Source organism: Camelus dromedarius, chromosome 5 (assembly GCF_036321535.1).
Source record: "Camelus dromedarius isolate mCamDro1 chromosome 5, mCamDro1.pat, whole genome shotgun sequence".
NCBI classification, from domain to species: Eukaryota; Metazoa; Chordata; class Mammalia; order Artiodactyla; family Camelidae; genus Camelus; species Camelus dromedarius.
Genome location: NC_087440.1, coordinates 61,004,352 through 61,027,265, shown reverse-complemented (window position 1 = coordinate 61,027,265; position 22,914 = coordinate 61,004,352). Strand labels below are relative to the sequence as shown.

The 22,914-nt window shown below is 38.9% G+C and overlaps 1 protein-coding gene across 1 annotated transcript in view; it reads left to right on the top strand.

Annotated features, from left to right (window-relative positions):
- The first annotated feature begins 3,249 nt into the window (after positions 1-3,249).
- Positions 3,250-22,914, top strand: part of KCNH5 (potassium voltage-gated channel subfamily H member 5) — a 271,218-nt gene continuing 251,553 nt past the window's right edge. The window contains exon 1 of the mRNA XM_010976670.3: positions 3,250-3,535. Within this exon, the coding sequence (XP_010974972.1) occupies positions 3,463-3,535 (73 nt within the window). The 5' untranslated portion in view covers positions 3,250-3,462. The remainder of the gene's footprint in view (positions 3,536-22,914) is intronic.

Here is a 22,914-nt window from a genome sequence, read left to right as displayed (position 1 = left end):
CACCTGCTGCAATCTGCCAGCTCATTCCTTAGGGCCAGTCAGTCCATACGGTGCCAGTGCTGCTCCATTTTCCTTAACTCTGTGTTGATTAGAAGCTGTTGGAAGTGATTGCCAGAGGTTTCTTTTCTCTGTAGTGCTGCAAAACCAGTGATGGCAATAGAGGTTACTGGATGGTGCTGGTTGATACCATACTATGCCAACATCAGATTATTCTGTTATTTACAAGGAGCTTTCACTGCAGGATTAGGAGACTGATTCTAGTCTCAAAGCAGCCTCTAAAGCACCATGTCATCTTGGACTAGGCACTTCATCTCTCTGGGTCTTAGTTTTGTATCTGTAAAATGAAAATTTAAGCTAGACGGTTAAGAAAAGTGTGTAAACAAAGATTTGACACTTTATAACTACCAATCTTTTTTTCCCAATAATTAAAATAATTCCAACATTATAATGCTATGCAGTTACTAAGGACAAAGAAGAAAGGATAAATGTCACTTTAATTAAATCTGCAGATGGAAATAAATGGGGAAGTTCTACAAGTAATTGTGAGACTATGTCTTAATGGAGTCCAAAAGAGTTTCCTCTTTGGGAAGTGTGAGCTAATACACCCACAGAGGAGTGATTAGGGACAGGGATATTTATACTAGATGGGAAATGCTGGGAAGCTGAGATTTTATATCAATACCCAGAGGTGAGATGTGGGCACCTGATGATGTGCAAAAGAACATACAGATTTGAAGTATTTCCCGTTAATGATGATGATGATGGATTTATTATATGTTAGAAGTCCAGGATAGCAATCTATGATATCTATCTATATATATATCTATGTATATATATAAAGATAAAGATATTTTATATATATAAAGATATTTTATATAATATAAAAAGATATTTTATATATATAAAGATATTTTATATATATAAAGATTAGCTTGCTTGTTTTCCACTCTGGTCTGTGAATGGCTGATTAGTCACCGTCTATTTACAAGCCCAGTAGCCATAAATACAGGTCACACAAGACCCACCAGAGGGGGAAAATCCAATTGTGTGTCTAAGCTCATGTTTCTAGTTCCCCTCCCACTTACTCACAAGGACCTGTAAACTCAGCCACATCTCTGACTCCTGCTAATGACAGGCGAACCACATGGACCCAGTCTGTGCCCAAGGCCCTTGTTATTTAATTGAAGACAGTCCAATGCATTTAGAAAACTTCCTGGCTACAGGGAAATAAACTTGCACCAGCAGTGCTTGGGGTAGAAAGCAAGAATAGCCTAGTGTTATTCCACAGAGACTCTTGGTTTTTTGCAGAAAAAGTCCTAGCAGAGCGGACTGCTCTTCACCTCATGTCAGTCTTCTGGGTTTGCCCAGCCATCCAAGCTCTGGGTGAACGGGTGGAAATTTCAAAGAGAGGAAAAAAATGACCCTAAGCTGAAGTCTGGATTCTGGTTGTGCATTTATGTGTCTCTCAGCTACAGGCAAGGCCTTTACTTACACCTGCTGCTCTGGAGAGGGAGTGATGGTCTCTGGAGAGCCATGATTGGTAATTGTTTCCAAAGTTAGACACAGTGCCCTCTCATCGGCCTTCCTCCCTGCCCAGGTCTGGGGTCTAGCAGGACTTGTTTCCTCTGACTCCTGCCGGGGAGGTGGTGGTGGTGGGAATCACTGATGCTTTCTGGCGACCAAGCCTTGGGTTATCTTGCAGACACCGACCCCATCCAACTCTCCTTTCACCTTTCTACTTAAAGCTTTGCCTCGTCACCAACCTCTGGTCGTGCCACAGCGCACTTTTTGTCGTCACTCTTTGATCCTGTTTATGCTGTCGTCCTTTCTAGACAGGCCCAGGTGAAGCCTCTGGAGGGAAGCCTTAGATCAATGTTCCTTAAATAAGCGAGCATCATATTTACCTGGAGAGCTTGTTAAAACAGATTGTTGGCCCACGGCCCTAGAATTCCTGTTTCCTAGCTCTGGGGTAGAGCCTGATAATTTGCATGTCTAACAAGTTCTTAGGAGATGCGGGACCACTTTGAGAACCAGTCCTGGACCACTCTGAGAACTACTACCTTAGATAAAAGAAGGTGCCAGTGCCACGGCTTGAGCTCCCCCATTTCTTTCAATCTCTCCCCGCTCCCTTCGCACTTAAGCCATTTTCATTTTTCCGTCGTAGATTCTGGCTTTTGGACTCTGTTTCTAACGGTTCCACTCCTATTGCCGGTTTTGAGCCTTGTTAGAGACGATTCCTGACCGCACTCCACGGTCCTGCGCAGCTTCGTTCCCACCGCCTTCACTGTGTTTCCACTGCAAACGCTGTCCGCTGCACTCTCCCTCTCTCCGGTGTGAATTGTTCACCCTCTTCCCCTACTCCTTGCACTAAATGCAACCTTTTCTGCAACTTAGCGGTGGCCGGCATCGCGGCTCGCCTCTGCGCTCCGCAGCCTTTGGAAGCTCCTGTGTGTTGGTACTGCCACGCTCCCCGCGCATCAGTCCCAGCCTGGGGCGCAGGGGCAGTTTCCGCGCCTGCTCTGCGCTCGGACCTCATCTGGCTTAGGCTCCTAGGCGTGGGCTAGGGCGGGTGCTAAACGCTCCTCTGTTGAGCTTCGGGCGCTGAAACCCGGAGGGGGGCGGTAGCAGCGTCAGGTGGCTGCTCTGCGTCCCGGTGCACCGCGCAGTGAGTCCCTGCTCCACCCTCAGCCTGGGCTGGAGCGGGAGCTGATCAACACCTCCGCCTCGGCAGCCGCGTCCCCAGAAGCACCTAGGACTCGGGACCTTGGCAGGAGAAACTGAGATGTGACCCTTCCGACTTCCCATTGCCCTCTTTGGCATCCAGCCTGCTTCTTCCACTTCTCCCACTCCACGGCCCCACTGGACAGCGAGCGTTTGCCTCGGTCTCCAGGGAGAGAGGAGCGGCCAGCAGGCGCACAGCCGGCAGAAGTTAGGTTCAGCCGGGCAGCCCTGATCCAGCTGCGCCAGAGGGGTGGGCTAGGTCAGGGGGAGAGGAAGGCGCAGTAAAGGGTTCGGGAGATAGGGGTTTGAGTGGGCTTTTCCTGCTCCCCCGGCCCCGGGGCTCGGGGCAGGAGGGGGAAATGCTGATCTCGCGCCTAGGCGACTGCCGCCGCGGCAGCAGCTTCAGCAGCAGCACCGGCGGGACAGCGACAGCGGGGGCGGCGCAGGCGCACTGTGCCCCGCGGAGCCTGCAGTTCCCGAGCCCCGTGTGCGGCACCGCCACAGTCTGGGCAGCGGCGGCCGGGGGAGCGCTTCTACCATGAACTGCCTGGTCCTCCTCCCCAGAGCTGCTCATCCGGGTCGGGCTGGAGACACAGTCAGGGGACCCCGTCGCCGCCGCCGCGCCCCCTCTTCTTTCGGCTCGATCTTCTCTTCCACCTTTTCCTCCTCTTCCTCCACCTTCTCTTCCTGCATCCCCCCCTCCCCCGCCGCGGATCCTGGCCGCTGCTTTCCAGACCCAGGATGCCGGGGGGCAAGAGAGGGCTGGTGGCACCGCAGAACACATTTTTGGAGAACATCGTCAGGCGCTCCAGTGGTAAGAAGAGTTGCAGTCAGAACATCCCCCCTCACCTCCATCCTGCCCACGCGCGCCCCCCATCCTCCCCATCCTATCCTTCTCCCAAGGGGGAAGGGAGATGCAGACAGCCCTACCTGGTGGCTTCAGTTTCCAGCTGGACCTAATTTTGGGTGGGGGTGGGAATGGGGTGGCGAAGGAAAGTTAGTTGCATCCCCTCCCCACGACACTCCCAACCTCCTCCCACCTGTCCAGAGCCCGGAACAGGAGGAAGCCAAGGAGGAGCAGCGGGTAGGGTGTAGGTACATCTGGAGAACAGAGTTGAGTTTCGCTTTGTTGAGGAATATCTTCTTGTTCATCTTTCCCCCACGTTTTCTTCCAAGTAAGCTGCAGAAACTGATCAAATTCTTAGAGTTAATCTCAGTGGAAGTGTTTCCCTCAAGTTGGGAATGGCTGTGAAAGTGGCTACTTAATAAGATTTAAGTCCCTGGAATAGCTTTCAGGCCCAATGGGCACCGCTGAAAGGAGCCTTGTGTTAGAGAGAGTATTTGGAGTTGAACCTAATAAGGAGAGTCAGTTCTTGAAAAATGGGAAGGCATTTATTGTGGTCAAATTTGTATTATTATGGTCAGATTTGGGTTGAAGTTTCTTTTTTTCATTGTGCATTGGTCTATATTGATTTATGTGATATATTTGGTTTGACTTAAAAAAACAGGAGAAACGTAGAAGGGAAGTAGTAGTTACTGTGCTTTTGAAATAACTGGACAAAGAATTTTTAAAAATGCCATTCTGCCATGTTACTGATATTAAGGTTTTCTTGCCTTAAAGTGTCTTTAAAATGCCATCCACTTAAGCATTCATTTCCTCCAAGATACTCTGAATGGGTATGATTATATAGTTCACACTTTAGGACCTTACAAACTTCATTTTAATGAAATCTACATCTTATACTTGTTTTTAATTCTTTTATATAATTTTCAATTTTAATAGCAAGATATGTGAAGTATCCTTTAAATTTTTTTTTTCCTTCAGAGGCATATTATTTTATTTTGAAATCCCTTGCTTGGAGAATTATAAGAAAGACATTTCTGCATATTGATTATAGTAGAGTTTGGACCAAAGCAATGGAAATGCTCCATGCAATTTCATAATCATTGTTTGTTCACTCATTCATTCATTGAAACAATATTTATTTGGGTACCCTGTACTACAGACACTCCGTGGGGTCTTTTGGATAAAAAAATGATTAAAACACTTCTGCTCTCAAGAAGCTCCCTGCTTAGTGGGCAAGACAGAGGACACTCAAATAATAATACATGATTAAATACAATTATGCTTTTCCTGATTTGGTAGATTAGGTTATATTAATTCTTAGGTTATGATCTCTTCTAAAACTAGGCTTGCAAACATTTCCCCTGATTTGGGGACTATATGTTTTCAATGTCCCAGGGTATTTTTCCCATCAATTGCCCCATCAATCTTGGACATGTTATTTGGTTTTAATTTGAGGCTTGTGACTTTATTTCTTCCAATTTGATCAATGCCTGATACTATATAAGTCTTGAACAGACTTTTTGAGTTGAAAAAATAGCTAATAGGCCTGGTCTTGGTTTTTTTTTTTAATAACTATAATATTTATAGCCATTCTAGTGTCATACCAAGTATGTTTTTGATTTTTTATGTAATAGAAATATAAATTCATAAAGGTAGGCAATTTATTTGTTACTATTATTACTTATTGTACTAAAATTATACAAAATCCTTAAGTAGAATGGGAAATTATTATTAAAACAACCAGTTTAGGAAATGTGAAGGTTATTGGAATTAGCAATTTAAGATAAATCACTTTTATTTCAGCTTTCTCATCCTCTTGGGTTATTTCAACTCCGTGCAGTTTGTTCTGTGAGAAGACTTTTCAGAGAGGGCCTTAAAAAATAAAATCGTAGGCTCTCTGTTGCTCTGCATGGTAATCACAAAGTAGATGAGAATTCCTTGGTTGAAGTTTATTAATGTAGCATCTTTGGTTGAAACTTTACTTATACAGACTGGAACTAGGAGCCAAGTTTTTAGAATATCTTTTATTTCTGATATACCATGAAATTAAGACTTACCTAATGTGACTTAGAAACGTCTGCTTTTATTACTTCCCATTTACATCTACCATCCAAATTAATGAATGCTTTATCTTTTTTACACTTTATGGTCGTAATTACTTCATTGGTTTAATGTTTCTTTCCATGGATGACACCAAGTACAAATGAAAATTTATCTATTCTGGCATTTTAAATATCACCTCTAATTGTTTATGGCTGACTTTTCATACCACTACTCAAAACCTCTAAGCTTTGAGATGTGTTAGATAGTTGAGGTAAGTATATGTACATGTGTATGTAATCAATACTGGAAAGTCTCAGTGCCACTTGCACAGGAAGAACCTCAGAAATTGAGAATTACAGTATTAAATTTCTGTACACGTTTATGTGGGAGTATCCCACAGTTGTTATCATTTCTATGTGATTTGGCAGAGAAATAAACAATTTCTCAGAATAAATTTTTCTAATTGAGGCGAACAGAGAAAATTCCCTTTGGGATTCTCATAGGCGGATGGAGTCTGTCACAGTGAAGGTTTCATTATTCACTAACTTAACGACATTGAAAGTGAAGTACTGGCAGAGCTTTAGTGGAAAAGAAAGAAGAGAAAGCAGCACTCTTAGGTATGAAAGGCAGTGGACACCAAGAGAAAACATCAGGCATTTCCTTGTCCCCGGATATCACTAATGAGCAGACGTCTCAACCAATTAGAAATCCATCAGACAACTTCTTGATGCAGAACAAAACAGCAAGAAGTGTGGTGTATTTGGATATGGCTTTTAAACTTGAGGATTTCCTAATAAAGTTCCAAACTCCTCAGCTGCAGTTTCCCAGAATAACAGTGCTGTATTCTTTGCCCTAGGGTAGCACTGTAGTCTATTTACTGTTATTTTACACCTCTTGAGATTGGATTTTTATTTTCCTTATTTAGTTGACTCAGTCTGTTATGGGAAAGCATTTCAAATTGTTACTGGTGATTCACAGTCTATAAAATAGAATAATGAGGGCCATTGAGTAGGATGGATATAAACATACTTTATAGCCAAATCCCAAAATTGTAGAATTAGGGGATTCCTCTTTTTAGTTTCAAGATAAAAGACAAGATAAGATAATTTTTAGACAAATAAAAGGAATTATAGTCAATCTTAACATGTGATTCTAGTAAATATAGAGTGTACATTGTTATTTCAAGAAGTTGTAAAGGTCAAAAGCATAAATGCAAAAGCAAGAGTTAGATCTATTTTTGGCTAGTAGGATCAAAATAGTTTGCTAGGAAGGGAAAGTTTGGGAACTATGGTGAGTTCATTACATGCGTGCAATGTCTTCATAGAAGGCCCCTGTCCAAAGTGCTTACTGACCGGAATCTGTGTCTGGAACATTATTAGGCTATCTTCCCTCATTTAAATTTTAACATTTATGTAAACTCTTCATCAGTGTATTTTGGGCTGTAGGGAGTGTACCTACACTTGCGGGTAGGGGGTAAGTACCTGAAAGCAAGCAACAGTTTCTTAAGACTTTCAGGAGGAATTTTATATTCCAAAAAGCAAAACATTTCTCAGGACTTCAATTATTATGTCTTTGGGCAGTACGTTTTATGTGTATGTTGTTTCTGAATCCTTAACAAATAGGCAGAAATGATTAGTTTGGGTGACAGTAAACTAGGTTGCTATTTTGAAAATTTATAACTATAAAAATAATGTCTTTTAAATTAGAATTTAACTGTTGTTAATAGTTTTTAACATTTATTTAGTCTTTAATATTTTATTTTAAATTTATTTTTGTGCTTTAATATTTTAGACATTAGGAAAAGCTAGAAATGTTTTTCTCTTTGAGGAAAAAGGGGTCCAGGAAAGAAGAAAACAGAAAAGGCAGTATTTTATGAATTGCTTAACCTTCCAGAGAAGCTCAATATACTGTTTTCCATTTTGCTTGAAATACCTGGTTGCACAAGCACTTTCTCTGCTTGGTTCTGTCTTCCTGATAGGAAAATTCAAAATCATTTTTATGCTGTGATTAATATTTGTCAAAACTGAGATCTTAAATGAGAACCTATGGGAGAGGAAATAGAGAACTAGTGATTTAAAAACAAAACAAAAAGGAATAATAACTCATAAGCATCCAATTTAAAAGCAATGGTGAAAAACAAATGGTTTTTTTTTTTTTTTTTGGCATAGAGTTCTTGATATTTTTTTCTTGAAGGATCTTAACTGCTATTCAGGAAAGGTTGATAAAACCAGTTAGTGTTTTTGAAGCTTTGGTTTACCTAGGTCTTATAATGTATCATTTTTTCTTTTAAAATAGCATAGACATTGAAATTATACTGACCACTTCCTAAATTACATGTAAAAGTAAGCCAGAATATTGTCCCTTGCTTTAGAGTCCACACTGCCTTAAATAATGAAAGCAGTACTTTGTTTGCTAGACAGTTGCTTATCCCAGGACACTCTTGTGTTCACTAGAAATTGCTCTGGTGCCTATCTTTTGCTTAAGTCCAGAGTGTATAAGAAATCCATGTGCCTGGCCCTCTGTTAACAGCCCTACTAAAAGAACCTTGTAAAACTCTATTTTTTAATAAAAGGGAGTAGCTATGATTGTTCTAATTGACAGTGACTGAGTAGATTTCTATAAAGAAATCCTTTAATTTAGTCAATATTTATCTTTTGCTTTCATTGTTAATAGCAGCTGTTTGCTAGCATGGAGGAACAATGCTTCCACATTCTCCAGTGTCTAGCCTAGGAAAAGCTGGTACTGTTCTCCAGAGTGCTGTAGTTAGGATTCACCACAAGAGGTCGCTATAGGTCCTGCCACAGGTGAACCAAGTTGTTAATATGTTTCTGTTTCTCTCTTCTGTCCTTTTTCCTCAAGTTTGATTGGGGGTTGAAGTCAGTGTAATCAGTTGTTACTCTTGGCAGCAAATATCTAAAACATAAGACATATAGACAAGTGAGATGAAGAAGGTACTTATTTCTTTAAATTATTACAATCTTGTTCTAGTTGATGGTGACTAGTATTTTGTGACTAAATGAAAGTTATATTAGCAAAAAAACATTTATGTAAGGAAATAAATTTAAATAAATTTTAGACTAGTAGAGCATTTACTTTAGCATATGAACTTAATTTTATTGTAATACATTTTTTCAGTATGGTGATAATATATGTGAAATATAAAGTTGTGCAGAGTAATGATACATAAGTAATAGTCAAACTGGAAGGATGAATATATATTTTTTATTTCCAAAATCTTTTCCTTATCAGATGTCTTGATATAATTTAGATTAAACTGGTGAAGTAGATTCATGATAGTGCTTTGATTTTATTAAAATATAGTTTACAGATTTACAGTTACTTACCTAGGGTATTATGTGATTCTAGTACTTTGATGTTATCCAAACTTTAAAAATAAAATACAGAGCTAAAGTAAATATTCTTCAAATTTCCCCAAACTTATTAAATTCTCAAAAATACGATTAGAGATATTTTACTTTAAGAGGTTTTGTCTTCTGCCGATCATCAAGTCTGAATCTTGGTTTTAGGGATTTTTTTCTTTTTGATAGGGTTAGAAATCATATTTTTGAGAGAGGCTCTGAAATGTCTCAAACAAAATTAGTTTTAATGGGAAAAATTAAAATATACCATACAGCATTTTTATGAATAACAGAGATACATTGTGAAATCAGATAAAATAACTAACAAGTCACAAAACCAGTGGTGATTATTGTGGAAATTGAGGTCAAAGAAAGTAGTCTTTTTTTTTTTTTTTAATGCCATTCACTTTTTTGGGGGGGTAGTTAATAAGGTTTATTTATTTATTATTTTTAATGGCAGTGCTGGGGATTAAACTGAGGACCTCGTGGATGCTAGGCATGCACTCTGCCACGGAGTTGTACCCTCCCCACAAAGAAAGTAGTCTTGATGTGCTCTAAGAAAGGGACATTTTATAAAACATGTCCATTTTAGAATTTAAAGAACTCCAGTCTTACTGTTCCCTACACACACACACACACACACACACACAAAGAAACTATTATGAGATGATGGATATGTTAATTAGCTTGATTGTGGTAATCATTTTACCATATATATATATATATATATATAAAATAAACCATCAAGTTGTACACTTTAAATATGTATAATTTTTTTGTCAATTATACCTCAATGCGGCTGAAAAAAGATCCTCAGTATGTTCCACTGAATATCCTAGCTTAATAATGTATGATATGACTCCCTGTCTTTTTTCTTTTTTTAATTGAAGTATAGTCAGTTTACAATGTGTCAATTTCTGGTGTACAGCATGCTGTTGCAGTCATACATACACATACATATATTTGTTTTCATATTCTTTTTCATTATAGGTTATTACAAGATATTTAATATAGTTTCCTGTGCTATACAGTTTAAACTTGTTGTATATCTGTTTTATATGCAGAATTTAGTATCTGCAAATCTCAAACTCCCATTTTATCCTTTCCCACCCCTTTTCCCTCTTGGTAACCATAAGTTTTTCTTCTATGTCTATGAGTCTGTTTCTGTTTTGTAAGTAAGTTCATTTGTTGATATGACTCCTTTTCATCATTGAAGAATGACTAAAAAGAATAATTTAAATATTCTCATTGTATATAATATAGAAGTTTTAAGATTGAAAAGACTTGGTCTTGGTCTCGATTGAAAATTACCCTCATTTGGTTGAATGAGGGTAATAACAATATTGTCACATATATCAGTGTGTAGTTTAGACATTATTTTATTATTTGGTTGTTTGTAGATACCATCACTAACAAAGAGAAATATTTGTGTGCATTCTAGATAGTAGTTTTGTGATATATTAAGTTTCACATGGGAAAAGATAGGAAAATTAAACAAGAAGTGAAATAATTTAGAAAGGAAGAGTGGTTGAAAAGCCATTTGCAATTTTATTGAAATGGATTTCTTTCTTTCTTTCTTGGATCTGGTCCCATCAGGGAAACATAAGTACAAAGTACAAGTCCTGTTGATTTCATGAGACTTATGATTTGAGATCTGAGCTGAGGTGCTCAGTCAGCAGTATCTAGAGGTAATGAGTTAATAACTGGGAAATCATGGGAATGTTGATATGTGGACTAAGCTTCTTGAAGATACAGCTTATACTTTATGCATATTTTAATATCCCCTACTGTGAAGAGCACATAGCACTAAGTACTCGTTGAGTAGATGTTTTTTGATTTTTGTCTCCTAAATTAACCAAGTCTAGAATTGAGTCTTTCCAAAACAGTGCTGATCAAATCTATTAAGTAAGCTTGTATCAGTGATTGCATAATATAAAATATTTGGTTAACCAGTGTGTAAAGCTGAAAATGGAAATCGCATCGTGTAGGACCAATCCAGTGCTGCTCAGGGGACCCTGAGAGGCGAACGTGGAAGTGACCTCACTTTCGTCACTCCCGCTGAGGTACAGCTGAAACGTTTTCTGTCACTTTTGTTCTGGTTTCCAAGGGCTTAAAAGCTGGACAATTTTATATAAGAAATAATTGTTTAGAAACTTATTGATCCTAATCAAATTATTTTTTAAAAACCATTTTGCAGTTAGGAGTTACGAATGGTTAAGTTTTATCCTTGAGATTCGATCTGAACCAGTTCATGCATCTTCTCGGTGAGTTTTGCCTTGAGGAGCACAAGCAGTCCTGTGCGGTATCCAGAGGAAGAGGGCCAATAGATTTTGGCTTTTTAGAGTCTGCAGGGCTGGCCTCAGATCACCAAATTTAACTGAAAATCAAACAGCTCACTTAGACTGAGGGCAAAAGTTCATCTTTATCCTGGACTTTTCTGTAAGCCTTTTCTGTCTGCTGGCATAGTTTTGACTTGGGACAAATTGAAGTACAATTAGTTTATTTTCATAGGGGAATTTTTCATTGAGGGTTAAATAGTCCCAGAATAAACTCCCCTAAAAACAACTCTCATCCTTTTACTTCACTCTCATATTCTTTCTAGTTAATTATTCATTATTGTGACAAAAATTTGTTGAGTGCCCACTACGTGCTAGCACTGATCTAAGCACTGGGGATGCACAGTGAACACAATGATGAAAATAATGTTTCTCCTTTTTTTCTATGAGGGGCAATGTGCACATAGGTTCTGGAGGCTTTCATTAGAGTCTTGGCTCTGATGCTTATCTGTACCTAATTTTCTCCCCTGTAAAGTGCAAGTAATAGTAGTACCTAGCTTATGGTGCCAGAGTAAGGATTAAATGAGATAACACATGCAAAGTGTCTGGCACATAACAATACCATTGTGGTTAGTTCATGTGGTTAGTTATTATTATTATTTAGATATTTAAATCTTTGAGTGCACCATCTGTAGTTGAAGCCTTTAATTCTTGGCCACCATTTCCTTTTGCACCTCTTTTCAGCGCTTTCCTGTGTCAAACGTAATGTTGAAACTTCCTAGAAGGTTACAGGTGAGCATTCCTGTGAATCCAGAAACCTTTTATTTGTCTGTATTTTTCCAGCTTTGCAGGATTTAAGACTGTGCTCCTTCTCCTCCCCACACAAGTTCATGTTTTGGCTTTCATGACTTTGCACTTTCTCCTGCCTGTTTTCTTTCTTTTTCTATTCCCTTTCTATTCCTTTTCCTTTCCCTTTCTCTCCTGTCCCCTCCCCTTCTCTCCTCTGTCCTCCTCTCCATCCTCCTGAAGGATGAATAGTCCTTGCAGCCTTCGACTATCTTTCTTATATATCTTCACCCTCCTTTTTTGAGCAAGCTTGTCCTCTGTCATAATTTAAACTTTATCCTCTCTGTGCTCCAGTCCTGTGTTTCCAGGGACTTACAGAATTTCTCCTGTACTTCTCACAGTTATCTAAAACTCAGGGTGGCCAGAGAATTAAATTTGTCATTGGTTTTAGCTTCAAACAAACTTACTTCCTTTGGTATTTCCCCTTCTGTCAAAAGTGTCTTTAATATTTGAATCTTTTAGTCTAGAAATCTTAGGGACACTTTTAGCTTCCCACTCAGTGTGACATGAGCCTTACTTCCTGACCAGATTTCTAATCCCTGGGGTAAGAATTTTGCTGTGTACTTCTTTTGTACCCCCTGTAAGTGCTGTGTGCAGAGGAAGTGAATTCATGCCCGTTCGCTGTACTGACTCATCTCAGGGCATGAAATTTGTCCATAAGTGACATTGTGTGCACCCCGTGTATATAAATATAACAGACCAAGGAAGGAATTTGAGGTTAAAAGAAGAGTTGCCTTGTTACTGGGCCCAGAAACGAAAGCTCTCCTCTGAGAGTGAGGAGTGAGAGGCGTGATGTTTCTCCTTTCTCATCCTGAGGCAGTCTCTCTACCAGAGGAACCACAGTCAGGGTAACCGGTCATTTTTCTGGGACTCTTTGGGACATTTCCAAGCCTCAGAGAACAGTGCTTTCAACAGAGCAAAGGTGTTTCTGTCTTGATGACACAGTCTCCTGTCCTGGCTGTTGCCATTACTTACTCTCGGTGATAGCCTCGGGCTCTACAGGATTATAGTAACTAACTTGCAGGGTTGCTGGAAAGAGTCCCCAAACCCATAAATGTAGCAAATCTTGCACTGTGCTTCATCATAGCAAAGGCTTAATAAATATTCACCTTTTCCTGTTTTCTCTAGTTAAGGTAAAATAGGGGAGATTTTCTTTTTGACCTGAAGAAAGCAAAGTATTAAATAGTTGAGACTTCCCTAAGTCTTGGGTGGATCTGAGCTTAAAAGCATTTGGATTCACTTTACTAGGGCTTATTTATTTGGAGAAAAAACTCAAACCAAAACAAACACCATTCTTCCCCCACCAACAAAAAACTCCACTTAGAGCAAAAGAACCATCAGTTCTTTTTACCGCAGTAGTTGGCAGTGCTTGAAGAAACTGTAGAAGGCGGAAATTCGCCTTTTGGTAACTGGCTCAGTGAAATCCAGCCAAAGGATTGAATTTGTGATATATATCTTTCTCTTGAACAATTAGCTCCTATTTCATAGATAGTTGAAATTAAAAAAAAAATAGGAGAAAGCTTAAGAAAATTAATTGGATTGTAAATGCATTCATAAAAGCCTCGCTTCTGTTTTCCTACCAGGTGCAGAAGTTAGAGTAGTCTTTTAATTGAAATTCTTCATTATCTTGCCATTAGTGTTTGATTGCCTTAAAAGGTTAACTTCAAAGAAAATATAATCCCTTCAGAACAGCTGCAAAAACAAGATCTGTTTATTTGCAGGATTGAAAAATGATGCTTAAACATTAAATACGTAATACATTTTCTCCCTGATAAATACATCTTGACTGATTTAGCTTTTACCCAAGATTGTGTAACTGTGAATGTCTTACATCTTTAGGTACTTTAAGAAATATCATTGTAATAAAGTCCAGTAAAAATTCATTCTTATCTGTATCAGGGTAAAGGTTTCCTGCTGTACTAGGAGACTGTGAATCATATAGGCCATTATCACAGTTATCTTCTGCTTTTAATGATTCTGACCAGTGTACTTTTTAGAATCCTATCTTCTCATGGACAAAACATCAACTATTAAAAGTAGGAACTTTAAATTATTGAACATTCTTGTGTGTGTGTGTGTGTGTGTGTGCGCGCATAGAAGTATTTTCTATAACAAAATTGCCGTTATTCCTACCATTAGAATTTCAGGAATATATGTTAAAATATCTCATGAATTGTGAGCCACTGTGGCTAGATGGAAAAATGACGACGTTAATGCCATCAAAGAAGCACAGAGACTGAAAAATGTACCTTTGATCTTGAAGGAGATGAAAAGTGGAGGCACATTTTTATCTTTGATGACAGCTGAACAAAGTTGAATAAATTAACAGATATTTTTTGCATATTTCAAACTCCCATAGTGATAGTCTGCTTAATGTTGCCAATATTATTATAGAATAATTAGTCTCATTGTGGAAGGTACAAAGTATATGTGTCCACACACACGCACACACACAAATTTCCTTGCTAGAGAGCTTTAGGATAAAGGTGCGTTTGTGAGGACATGAAACATATCACCCTTTTATAGTCTTATTATTGACATAATAGAAGTGGATGATGCACCTACCAGAAATCAACATTGTGGACGTGGGCATAACATATAAATTACTTGCTCTTTTCTTTAGCCACCTGCGCCAGGATTTTATCCAACCCAAATAAAAGGTGCTGTATGTGCTTCAGGGATTGTTCTGCTGTTACTCTTCTCTGAAACTTAAACATGTCTAGAGATATCACTCACCCAGAAGACAGGCTTGAAAAAAAAATGATATAGGCTCCATGATTTAAATTCACAAGTTTCCTGAGTTGAGGGGAATCTGCGTTGGAACACCTAAATTTTTTTTCTTTTTTACATACAGAATTGTCAGTTTTTTGAGGAGAAACACCTAGCATGATCCTTATACATTCTTGACAATGTCTAGCATTGCTCTAGTAATTATTTATTGACTGCATGACTTTAAATAGGAGTAAGAATTTTTATATTTGATTTGACCATTCAACAAACATTTGTGGATGTACAGCAATGAATCGATAGACATGGTCCCTGACCTCTTGGAACTTGGAGTCTGATGAGGAGACAGGCATTCAACAAACCCACACCAAATATAAATTACAAATTGTGGTAATCATTTTGAAGGAAAAGGGGAGGGTGCTGTGATCAAGTGTAACAGAGAGTAGTTTTGATTGGGAGATAGTGTCAGGGAAGATCTTTCTAAGGAACTAGTATTAAATTGAGGCCTAAAGTAAGAGGTAACTAGATGATGAATGGGCAGAAGAACATTTCAGGCAAAGAGAAAACATGTGAACAGTCCTAAGGAAAGAGAAAATGAGTGGCTAAGTTTGTGAAGCTTGAAGATCAGTGTAGTTGGATTGCAGTGAGCGAAAAAAGAGAAAGACAGGAAACAGGGTGGAGAGACAGGGTCCTGGCTGTTCAGACTAAGGCTTTTGATTGTATTCCAAGCGCAGTGGACAAAACCTGGCCACGGAGGGTCACTTGCTGTGTAACAGCAAGTTGGGCTGGAGGGAGGAACAGCAACAGTAGGGGGCGAGCTAGGAGACTGCTGTAATAGTCCAGGCAAGGGATGATGCTGGATTGGCCTGGGATGGCAGCAGCAGAGGTGAAGAGAAGTGCATGCCTCTGTTGGTAGAATTATTAGGGTTTTGGTGATAAATGGGAGGCGTGAACGAAGAGGTGTGAAGGGTGACAATCAGGGTTTTGGCTCAAGCATCTGGGTATAGATACAAGTAGGGATGGAGATGGATAAAACAGAGATGGAGAAAACTGGAAGGTTGCCAGGTTTCCCAGCTCTAGAGATCACTGCATTATCACTTTATCATCTCACTCCCTCTTCATTCCCTTGAAGTAAATAAGAATGAGCCAAAGAGAGCTTAGTTCAGTGTGACTGTGTGCAGAGGCGATCAGAGGCCAGATTATGAGCATGGTCAATGTGACGGCTCTTGGGGATTAGAAACATGTAGCTTCAGGTTTTAACAGGGGCTGGTTCAGGTGAGCAACAAAGTAAACTTTATTGGAGGGGGTATGTATATGTGTTTATGTTTCTGAAGTGGATTTTTAAAATTGAGGTACAGTTGATTTATCATATTGTATTAGTTCCAGGTGCACAACATAGTGATTCAAAATTTTTACAGATTATACTCTGGTTGTAGTTACTGTAAAATGGCTGTATTCCCTGTGCTGTACAATACATCCTTGTAGCTTATTTATTTTATACATAGTAGTTTGTATCTCTTAATCTCTTACCCCTATGTTGCCCCTCCTCCCTCCCTCTCCCCACTTTGGTAACCGCTGGTTTGTTCTCTATATCCACACAAAGTTAATTTACGAATAAAACCCAGATCCTAAACCAGATCTAAATTTATAATGAATAGTTGACAACCAGCAAGGTTGAAATACCCTCCCTAGTCCCCTTTAGATGATTGCTTTGTATGAATTTTATTGTATTGCTTTTAAGCTCCACATTTCCCTTCTTGGCCACTGATTTTTGGAACATGAATTCTTTAGCTCTTGGAATCAGAGGATTGTGGAGGGGGGGGTACTTGGAGCTGTGAGTACCTGCACTCAGCTCCTTCCCTCGCGGAGGCCCTGGCGATCTGGGAGAGTGGCTGCAAATAGCCCTTAGCTCACTTTGCGGGGTTCCTGCCTGCTTCACCTCTGCTGGAAGAGCTCTGTTGCCAAGGTTTTAGGGCTTTCAGAATAAGAGCAGTGATTTCTGTGTGGTGTGCTTCTCCAAAGTTAGGACTAAATAAATATAATCGGGGGAAAATCCAGTTGACTTTCCTGAGAAGCAGCACAAGACCTTGGAAAAACTATAAATTAGTGACTGTTTTACTCAGTGTTCCTGGCTTATTTTAGTGAAGTCCTCTCCCTTCTTACCTCCACTCCATGTTTTCTCCCTCAGTACTTTAGAATTCTTTTGTGTCTTTTCACTTCTTAAAATACCTGAAAATGTTTCTGTACTGGTGCTTTCAAATACTTCTCTCTCATAAATTTGCATAAAAAGAAAAGATGAGAGGAAGAGAGAGGTTCAATCCCGCAAAAGGTATTCCACCCTTGTTAATGTCCATGGAATTTCTGGATCAGAGAAGGGTATAGTTTTCTTAAAAACAGAACAAAATAAAACAAAAAAGCCTAAATAACTTTCTAATCATGCAGATAAGGTAATGTTGGAGCACCTCAGAGGAAAACATTCTTTTTCTGCAATTGCTATAGAAAGGAAGAAACATCTCACAGACATTTGTATTGTTTTCGTTGACTGAATGTAACTTTTCTTCTTCCAGAAACTTATATCAGCAGAATTACTGACCTCATGGTTTGTATATGGTCTCCTTTAGGAATGAGATTAATTTGTAATGGTAGTAAATTGAGTGTAGTTATTTTCCTTGTTGTCTGAAGAAATACCACTGTAAAGAGGAAGTGCTTCTTTTATATTCAGTGAGAACAAAAGCTTAAACTGCAGTTCAGAAATAATAGTAATAGAATAGGAGGTCTTAAACAGTAAGGCCTAATTCTGTCTTTCTCCCCCGGTAGATGCCCTTTCCCTATGTTTGCTGAGTCCTTTAGTTTCCCTGGCCTGATCTCCAGCCCTTAAAAAGAACGAAAGGATGCACGAAATGAGTATATTCATGAGTCTGGGGAATCACCTGATGATCTCACTGAAATGCAGGTTCTGATTCATCAGGTCTGAAGTGGGTCCCAGATTCTGCATGGCTAATAGACTCGTAGGTGATACTGGTCCACACTATGAGTAGCAAGGTACTAGAGCAAAGTTTCCTAACTCTGCTAAGCATGAGACTGACCTCCATGGCTGTATTTTTGTGTTCTAACCCCAGGGAGCCAATTCAGTGTGTCTGCAATAGAATTTAGCTATCTGAATTTTTGATAGTGATAACAGGATTCTTTTGCAGCTGCCAGCATTTAGGGTTATTGCAGTAAATCAGTGCTTCTCCACCCTGGCTGGAGAAGTGCATATTAGACTGTTTGAGAAGATTTAAAAACGAATCTAAAAAAAAAAAAAAGACAAATGAATGTTCTTATAAAACAGAAACAGACTCACAGACATAGAAAACAAGCTTATGGTTACCAGGGGGGAAAGAGAATGGGAAGGGGTAGATAGGGAGTTTGAGATTTGCTGATGCTAACTACTATATATAAAATAGATAAACATCAAGATTATACTGTATAGCACAGGGAACTATATTCAATATAATGAGAAAGAATATGAAAACGAATGTATGTATATGTATATGACTGAACTATTATGTTGTACGCCAGAAATTGACACAATATTGTAAACTGACTATACTTCAATAAAAAAACAAAAACAAAAACAAAAACAAAAACAAAAACAAATACTGATGCCTGGATCTTACCCCAGACCAATTAAAACAAACACTTTGAGACATGGGGCCTGGAATGAGTAACTCCTGTGGCTCCTCCAATTTTCCTCGATCTCCATCCCAATCGAATATGTAGTCAAAACTGAGAAACACTCAGAATGATCCTAGTGAGAATTTTGAATTAGGGGCTTGTGATTTAGTTTTTGATCTTCCAACCTTTGAGAAAAAAGGTGCTTGTTGCATTTCATGTCCATCTCTGAGAGGATACTGGATGGTCTTGAAAGAATATAATGATGTTTTCAAGCCTCAGTCTCTTGCAGAGATCCACTCGAGAACCTGCCATGTGTGAGATTATTGCTTCTGAAATGTTTCATTGGACCACAACCACCTGGTAGGGATAATTACCCGATTCTTAGGACCCTTATACAGGAACATGTGTACTTAAAACATTTGGACATGAAATGTGTATCAACACCTTCAAGAACTGAAATAGTCTGGATCCCAAGGAAGATTCATTTCTTCAAAATTTGTGACTCGGTGTGCTGAGAGCTGTGCAGACAAATCAGAACTGGTTTCCCTAAGATTGCTTGATGAATGTCTGTGTATTTGTGCTGCTATAACAAAATACCTTAAATCGGGTGGCTTATAATCAACAGAAATTTATTTCTTATAGTTCTGGGGTCTGCAGGTCCAAGGTCAGGGTGCCAGCATGGTTGGGTTCTGTTGAGAACCCTCTTCCTGGTTGCAGATTGCTGACTTCTCAGTATATCCTCACATGATGAAAAGCAGAGCAGAGGAAACAAGCTCTCTCATCATTATAAGGACCCTAGTCCCAGTCACTAGGGGCTCCATCCACATGACCTTATCTAACCCCAATCAAATCCCAAAGGTCCCATCTCCTAGTACCATCACGTGAGGGGTTCTGTTTCAGCACATCAATTTTGGGAGGACACACAAATTTGGTCCATAGCAATGACGGTGGTGATGGTCACTAAGAATTCTGGGCAATTTCTTTAATGGCTTTATGTTTCTAAAACTTCTGAGCTGGTCTCATTTTCTACATTTGCAGCTATCTCCTTTCCCGAGAAGTTATCTTTCAGTAATCAGATTGCTTTTCCCTGCCATGTTTTAGAGCCAAAGGAAATTAAAATTTTCTAGGAAGCAATTTTAATTACTCTGCTATCCTGTTCTTAATATTGATTATCATACCAGATTTCACATTCATCAAAGCAATTTTCATGACTATAGGGAAATGGAATGGTTGTGTGAATATTTCATATAGACATATTGTGTGTCAACTAACAAATTTCCAAAAGAAGCTCCTGGATCATCTATTTAAATTTCCATCTGATTTAGCCTTTAACATTAAAAAATATGTCTCCCCTCTTCTTTCTTTCTCCGTTTCTCCTAATATTATATTTTGTAGTTTAGCTCTCAGTATAGTTTTATAGGTTTTGATTTGTAGGGTCAACATTTAAACATTTATTTTTTTCTAGGTTCTTTGTTTATACACACACACAGAGAACTCATGCCTAGAAAGCTCTCTCTGCGTATCTAGTACAGTTGTAAAAGAATCTTCTGCATAATACACAATAACAGTTAATAGTTTATAAAGACTTTTTACTCCAATGGTTAGTTTATTAACGTTTTGCTCACATTATTCTAATCTCCATAAGCTACCCAGGGTGGTAGGTATCGTTATGAGGAAACCAATAACCTAATTAAAACTCCCCAGGGTTTTCACAGTAGCTCCCTTGGTAGTATTGAGACAGGATCTAAGTGCTGGCAGAAAATCTGGGGAAAGGACTTTTAGTGATATGATTGTTATGAATATTTACTAGCTGATGACTTATTTATATGAAGGACCTAGCACTGTGGCCAATTTTCTCAATTCTGGTTTTATAAAACATTAGAAATGATAGAAGCAGTTCTTAGGTTTGTCTTCCTAAACCTGGAGCACATAGGGCTGACATGTAATCGTTAAGACCTGGAGGTAAGGGCTGGTGAACACACAGTCCAGTCACTTCACTCTCTGTTGGTCTGAAACTTGAAGCATAAAGATAAATGGAGACCATATTTCCTTGACTTTTTTTTTTAACTTTAAATTAAAAAACTGAGTTGCTATGTCTGACTGACTATGCAAGCAAATACGCTAGTGTGTACCTGGCAAATATTTGAATTGTCCATATTCTGTGTTATTTGTTAAAATCAAGTATGTATTTTGAAAAATAAGATTGAGGTAAGGCAGTATCTCAATATCTCACTTATTTCTGTGTTCTTTCCACCAAACCACTCTGCCTCTAAGCCAATATGGGGATTAGTCCCCCCTACCTTGAGTTGTTGTAGGACTTACCTTTCAGTCCCAACTTTCTGCTTTTCCGTATAAAGCAAAAAAAAAAAGAGGCACAATTTCCCCTAGAAAAAGTTTGACTTTGCAAATATCTCAGTCAAGAATTAGAATTTAAGGAACCAGTGTGCCAGTTTCTGCTTCTGACCCCGGGCATGCAGGGCTTGGTGAGTCTCTTTGACTCATTGTGGGATGGAGTTGCACGTGTGACACCTGGCCCGATGGCTAGCACAGAGTAAGGGCTCTGCTAATGGTCGCTTTTGTTATTAATTTTGTTATTACGCAGAATTGCTAGGATAGAAGTGAAATACTGTATTAACAGCAAATAGTGACAGCTGGGCCCTGCTGAGCTGGAGTCTTGATTTCCCCATTGGAGAGCTATTGAAAATGGTATGATGGTAAATCTTTAATAGAGTTAACTAGAAACAGTTATAGCTCCTGATCTAAATCCTAACAAATGTCTTGAAAACAAGACTGTCTGCAAAGCCTTTGGGGATAATGTGAAGCATGGTTTTAAAACCATGAGATACAACCCCTCATAGGACGCAGATTGATTTAATGGGTTTTCACTAGCTCACTAAAACTTTGAAATAGAATAGAGTGCATCTCGTGTAGTAAGAAAAAGTGTTACCTGAGAAATTTTTTCAGTTGTGTTTACATGTGTGTAAACACACACTGAGTCACTGTGTAAGATTGTTTCTTACTATGAGCTTCAAATAAAAAAAATGTTTGAAAAACATTGGTTTGGATAGTTTCTGGGGAAAGGAAGCCTCCTCAGTAGGCCCTTTAATGTTTTTGGTTCTTCTGTTTCAGAACTGTGTGATTCTCTTTCCTGGGATACTGGCAGTTCCTTTAATCAAAAAGTGATTACTATGTTTCAACTCTTAAACGCACAGTAAGCATTAAAGTTATAATTCTGAGGACTATATCATCTGTTTGAGAAGACAAAATAGCATATATGAAAGCATACATGAAGCATTTAGAGAGGCAGTTCATATTAGATTTCACAGTATCATTATATAAAGAGAGATCTTTGCAAGAATCTATTAATGCATTTGTTTATTGATATAGTCAGCCAGTTAGCAAGCATGTATTATGTGGCAGGCACTGTGTTAGGCGCTGGAGGATCAAACAGAAGACTTACAGCTCAAGGGGCAGATATACATCAATCATGTCATGAAACAAATAGGTATAAAATTGCGACTTTGAAAAGGGCTCTGAGGGAGAGGTACATCATGTCTAAAATTATTAGGCATGACCTTGTCAGGTCAGAGAAGGAGTCACTAGGGTCATGACAATTGAGTTAAGATCTAAATAAATGTGTCAACCAGAGGAGGGGGGAAATGAATGGTGTTCAGGCAGAGAGAATATCAAGTTAAAAGTTCCTTCTATTGTGGGAGAAGACTTGAAAGTTACGAGAATAAAGAAAAATCAGTGTGGTTCTCATACTCAGCACAAGGTGCAGAATGGCGAGAGTTGAGGCTTGACAGACTTTGAGGTAATTATAGGCTCTGGAAAGGTTGGGGCATTCTGAGAGCCATGATAAGCTATTGATGTGTGTTAAGGCAAGGAGGGGACAAGACCCAATTTGAATTTTGAAAGGACCTGCCTGGCCTCAGTATGGATAATCAATTGAAGGAATCTTGGAGAGGGCCTGGGTAGGTTCGGTAACTGTTGGCGTGGTCTAGGGAAGAGATGTTGGAAGCTGGGAGTTGGGAGATAATGGTGAGGATCTAGAGAAATGGAGAGATTTGAAAGAGTTTTAGGAGATAAAGTTAATAAGATTTGGCAATGAACTAGATGTAAGAGTAATCAGAAGGCTATTGAAAGATGGCTTCCAGATTTCTGGCTTACATAATTGCATGGATGGTGATCTCATTCTCTAAGATAGTAAACATTGGAAAAAACATCTGATTTGGGGGAATGACAGGTTGTGGATGGGTTCTACTGAGATTCATTTAAGCTATCTAGAAGTCAACTTGGGTATAAAGATCTGTAGTTTATAGAAGAGGTCTGTTTGGAGATATAAAATTATGAGTTATTGAATCTATGGAGGTAGGCGAAAGTGTAAGAGGAACAGACATGGAGGAACTCTAACATACACTCACCGGATAAACAATGT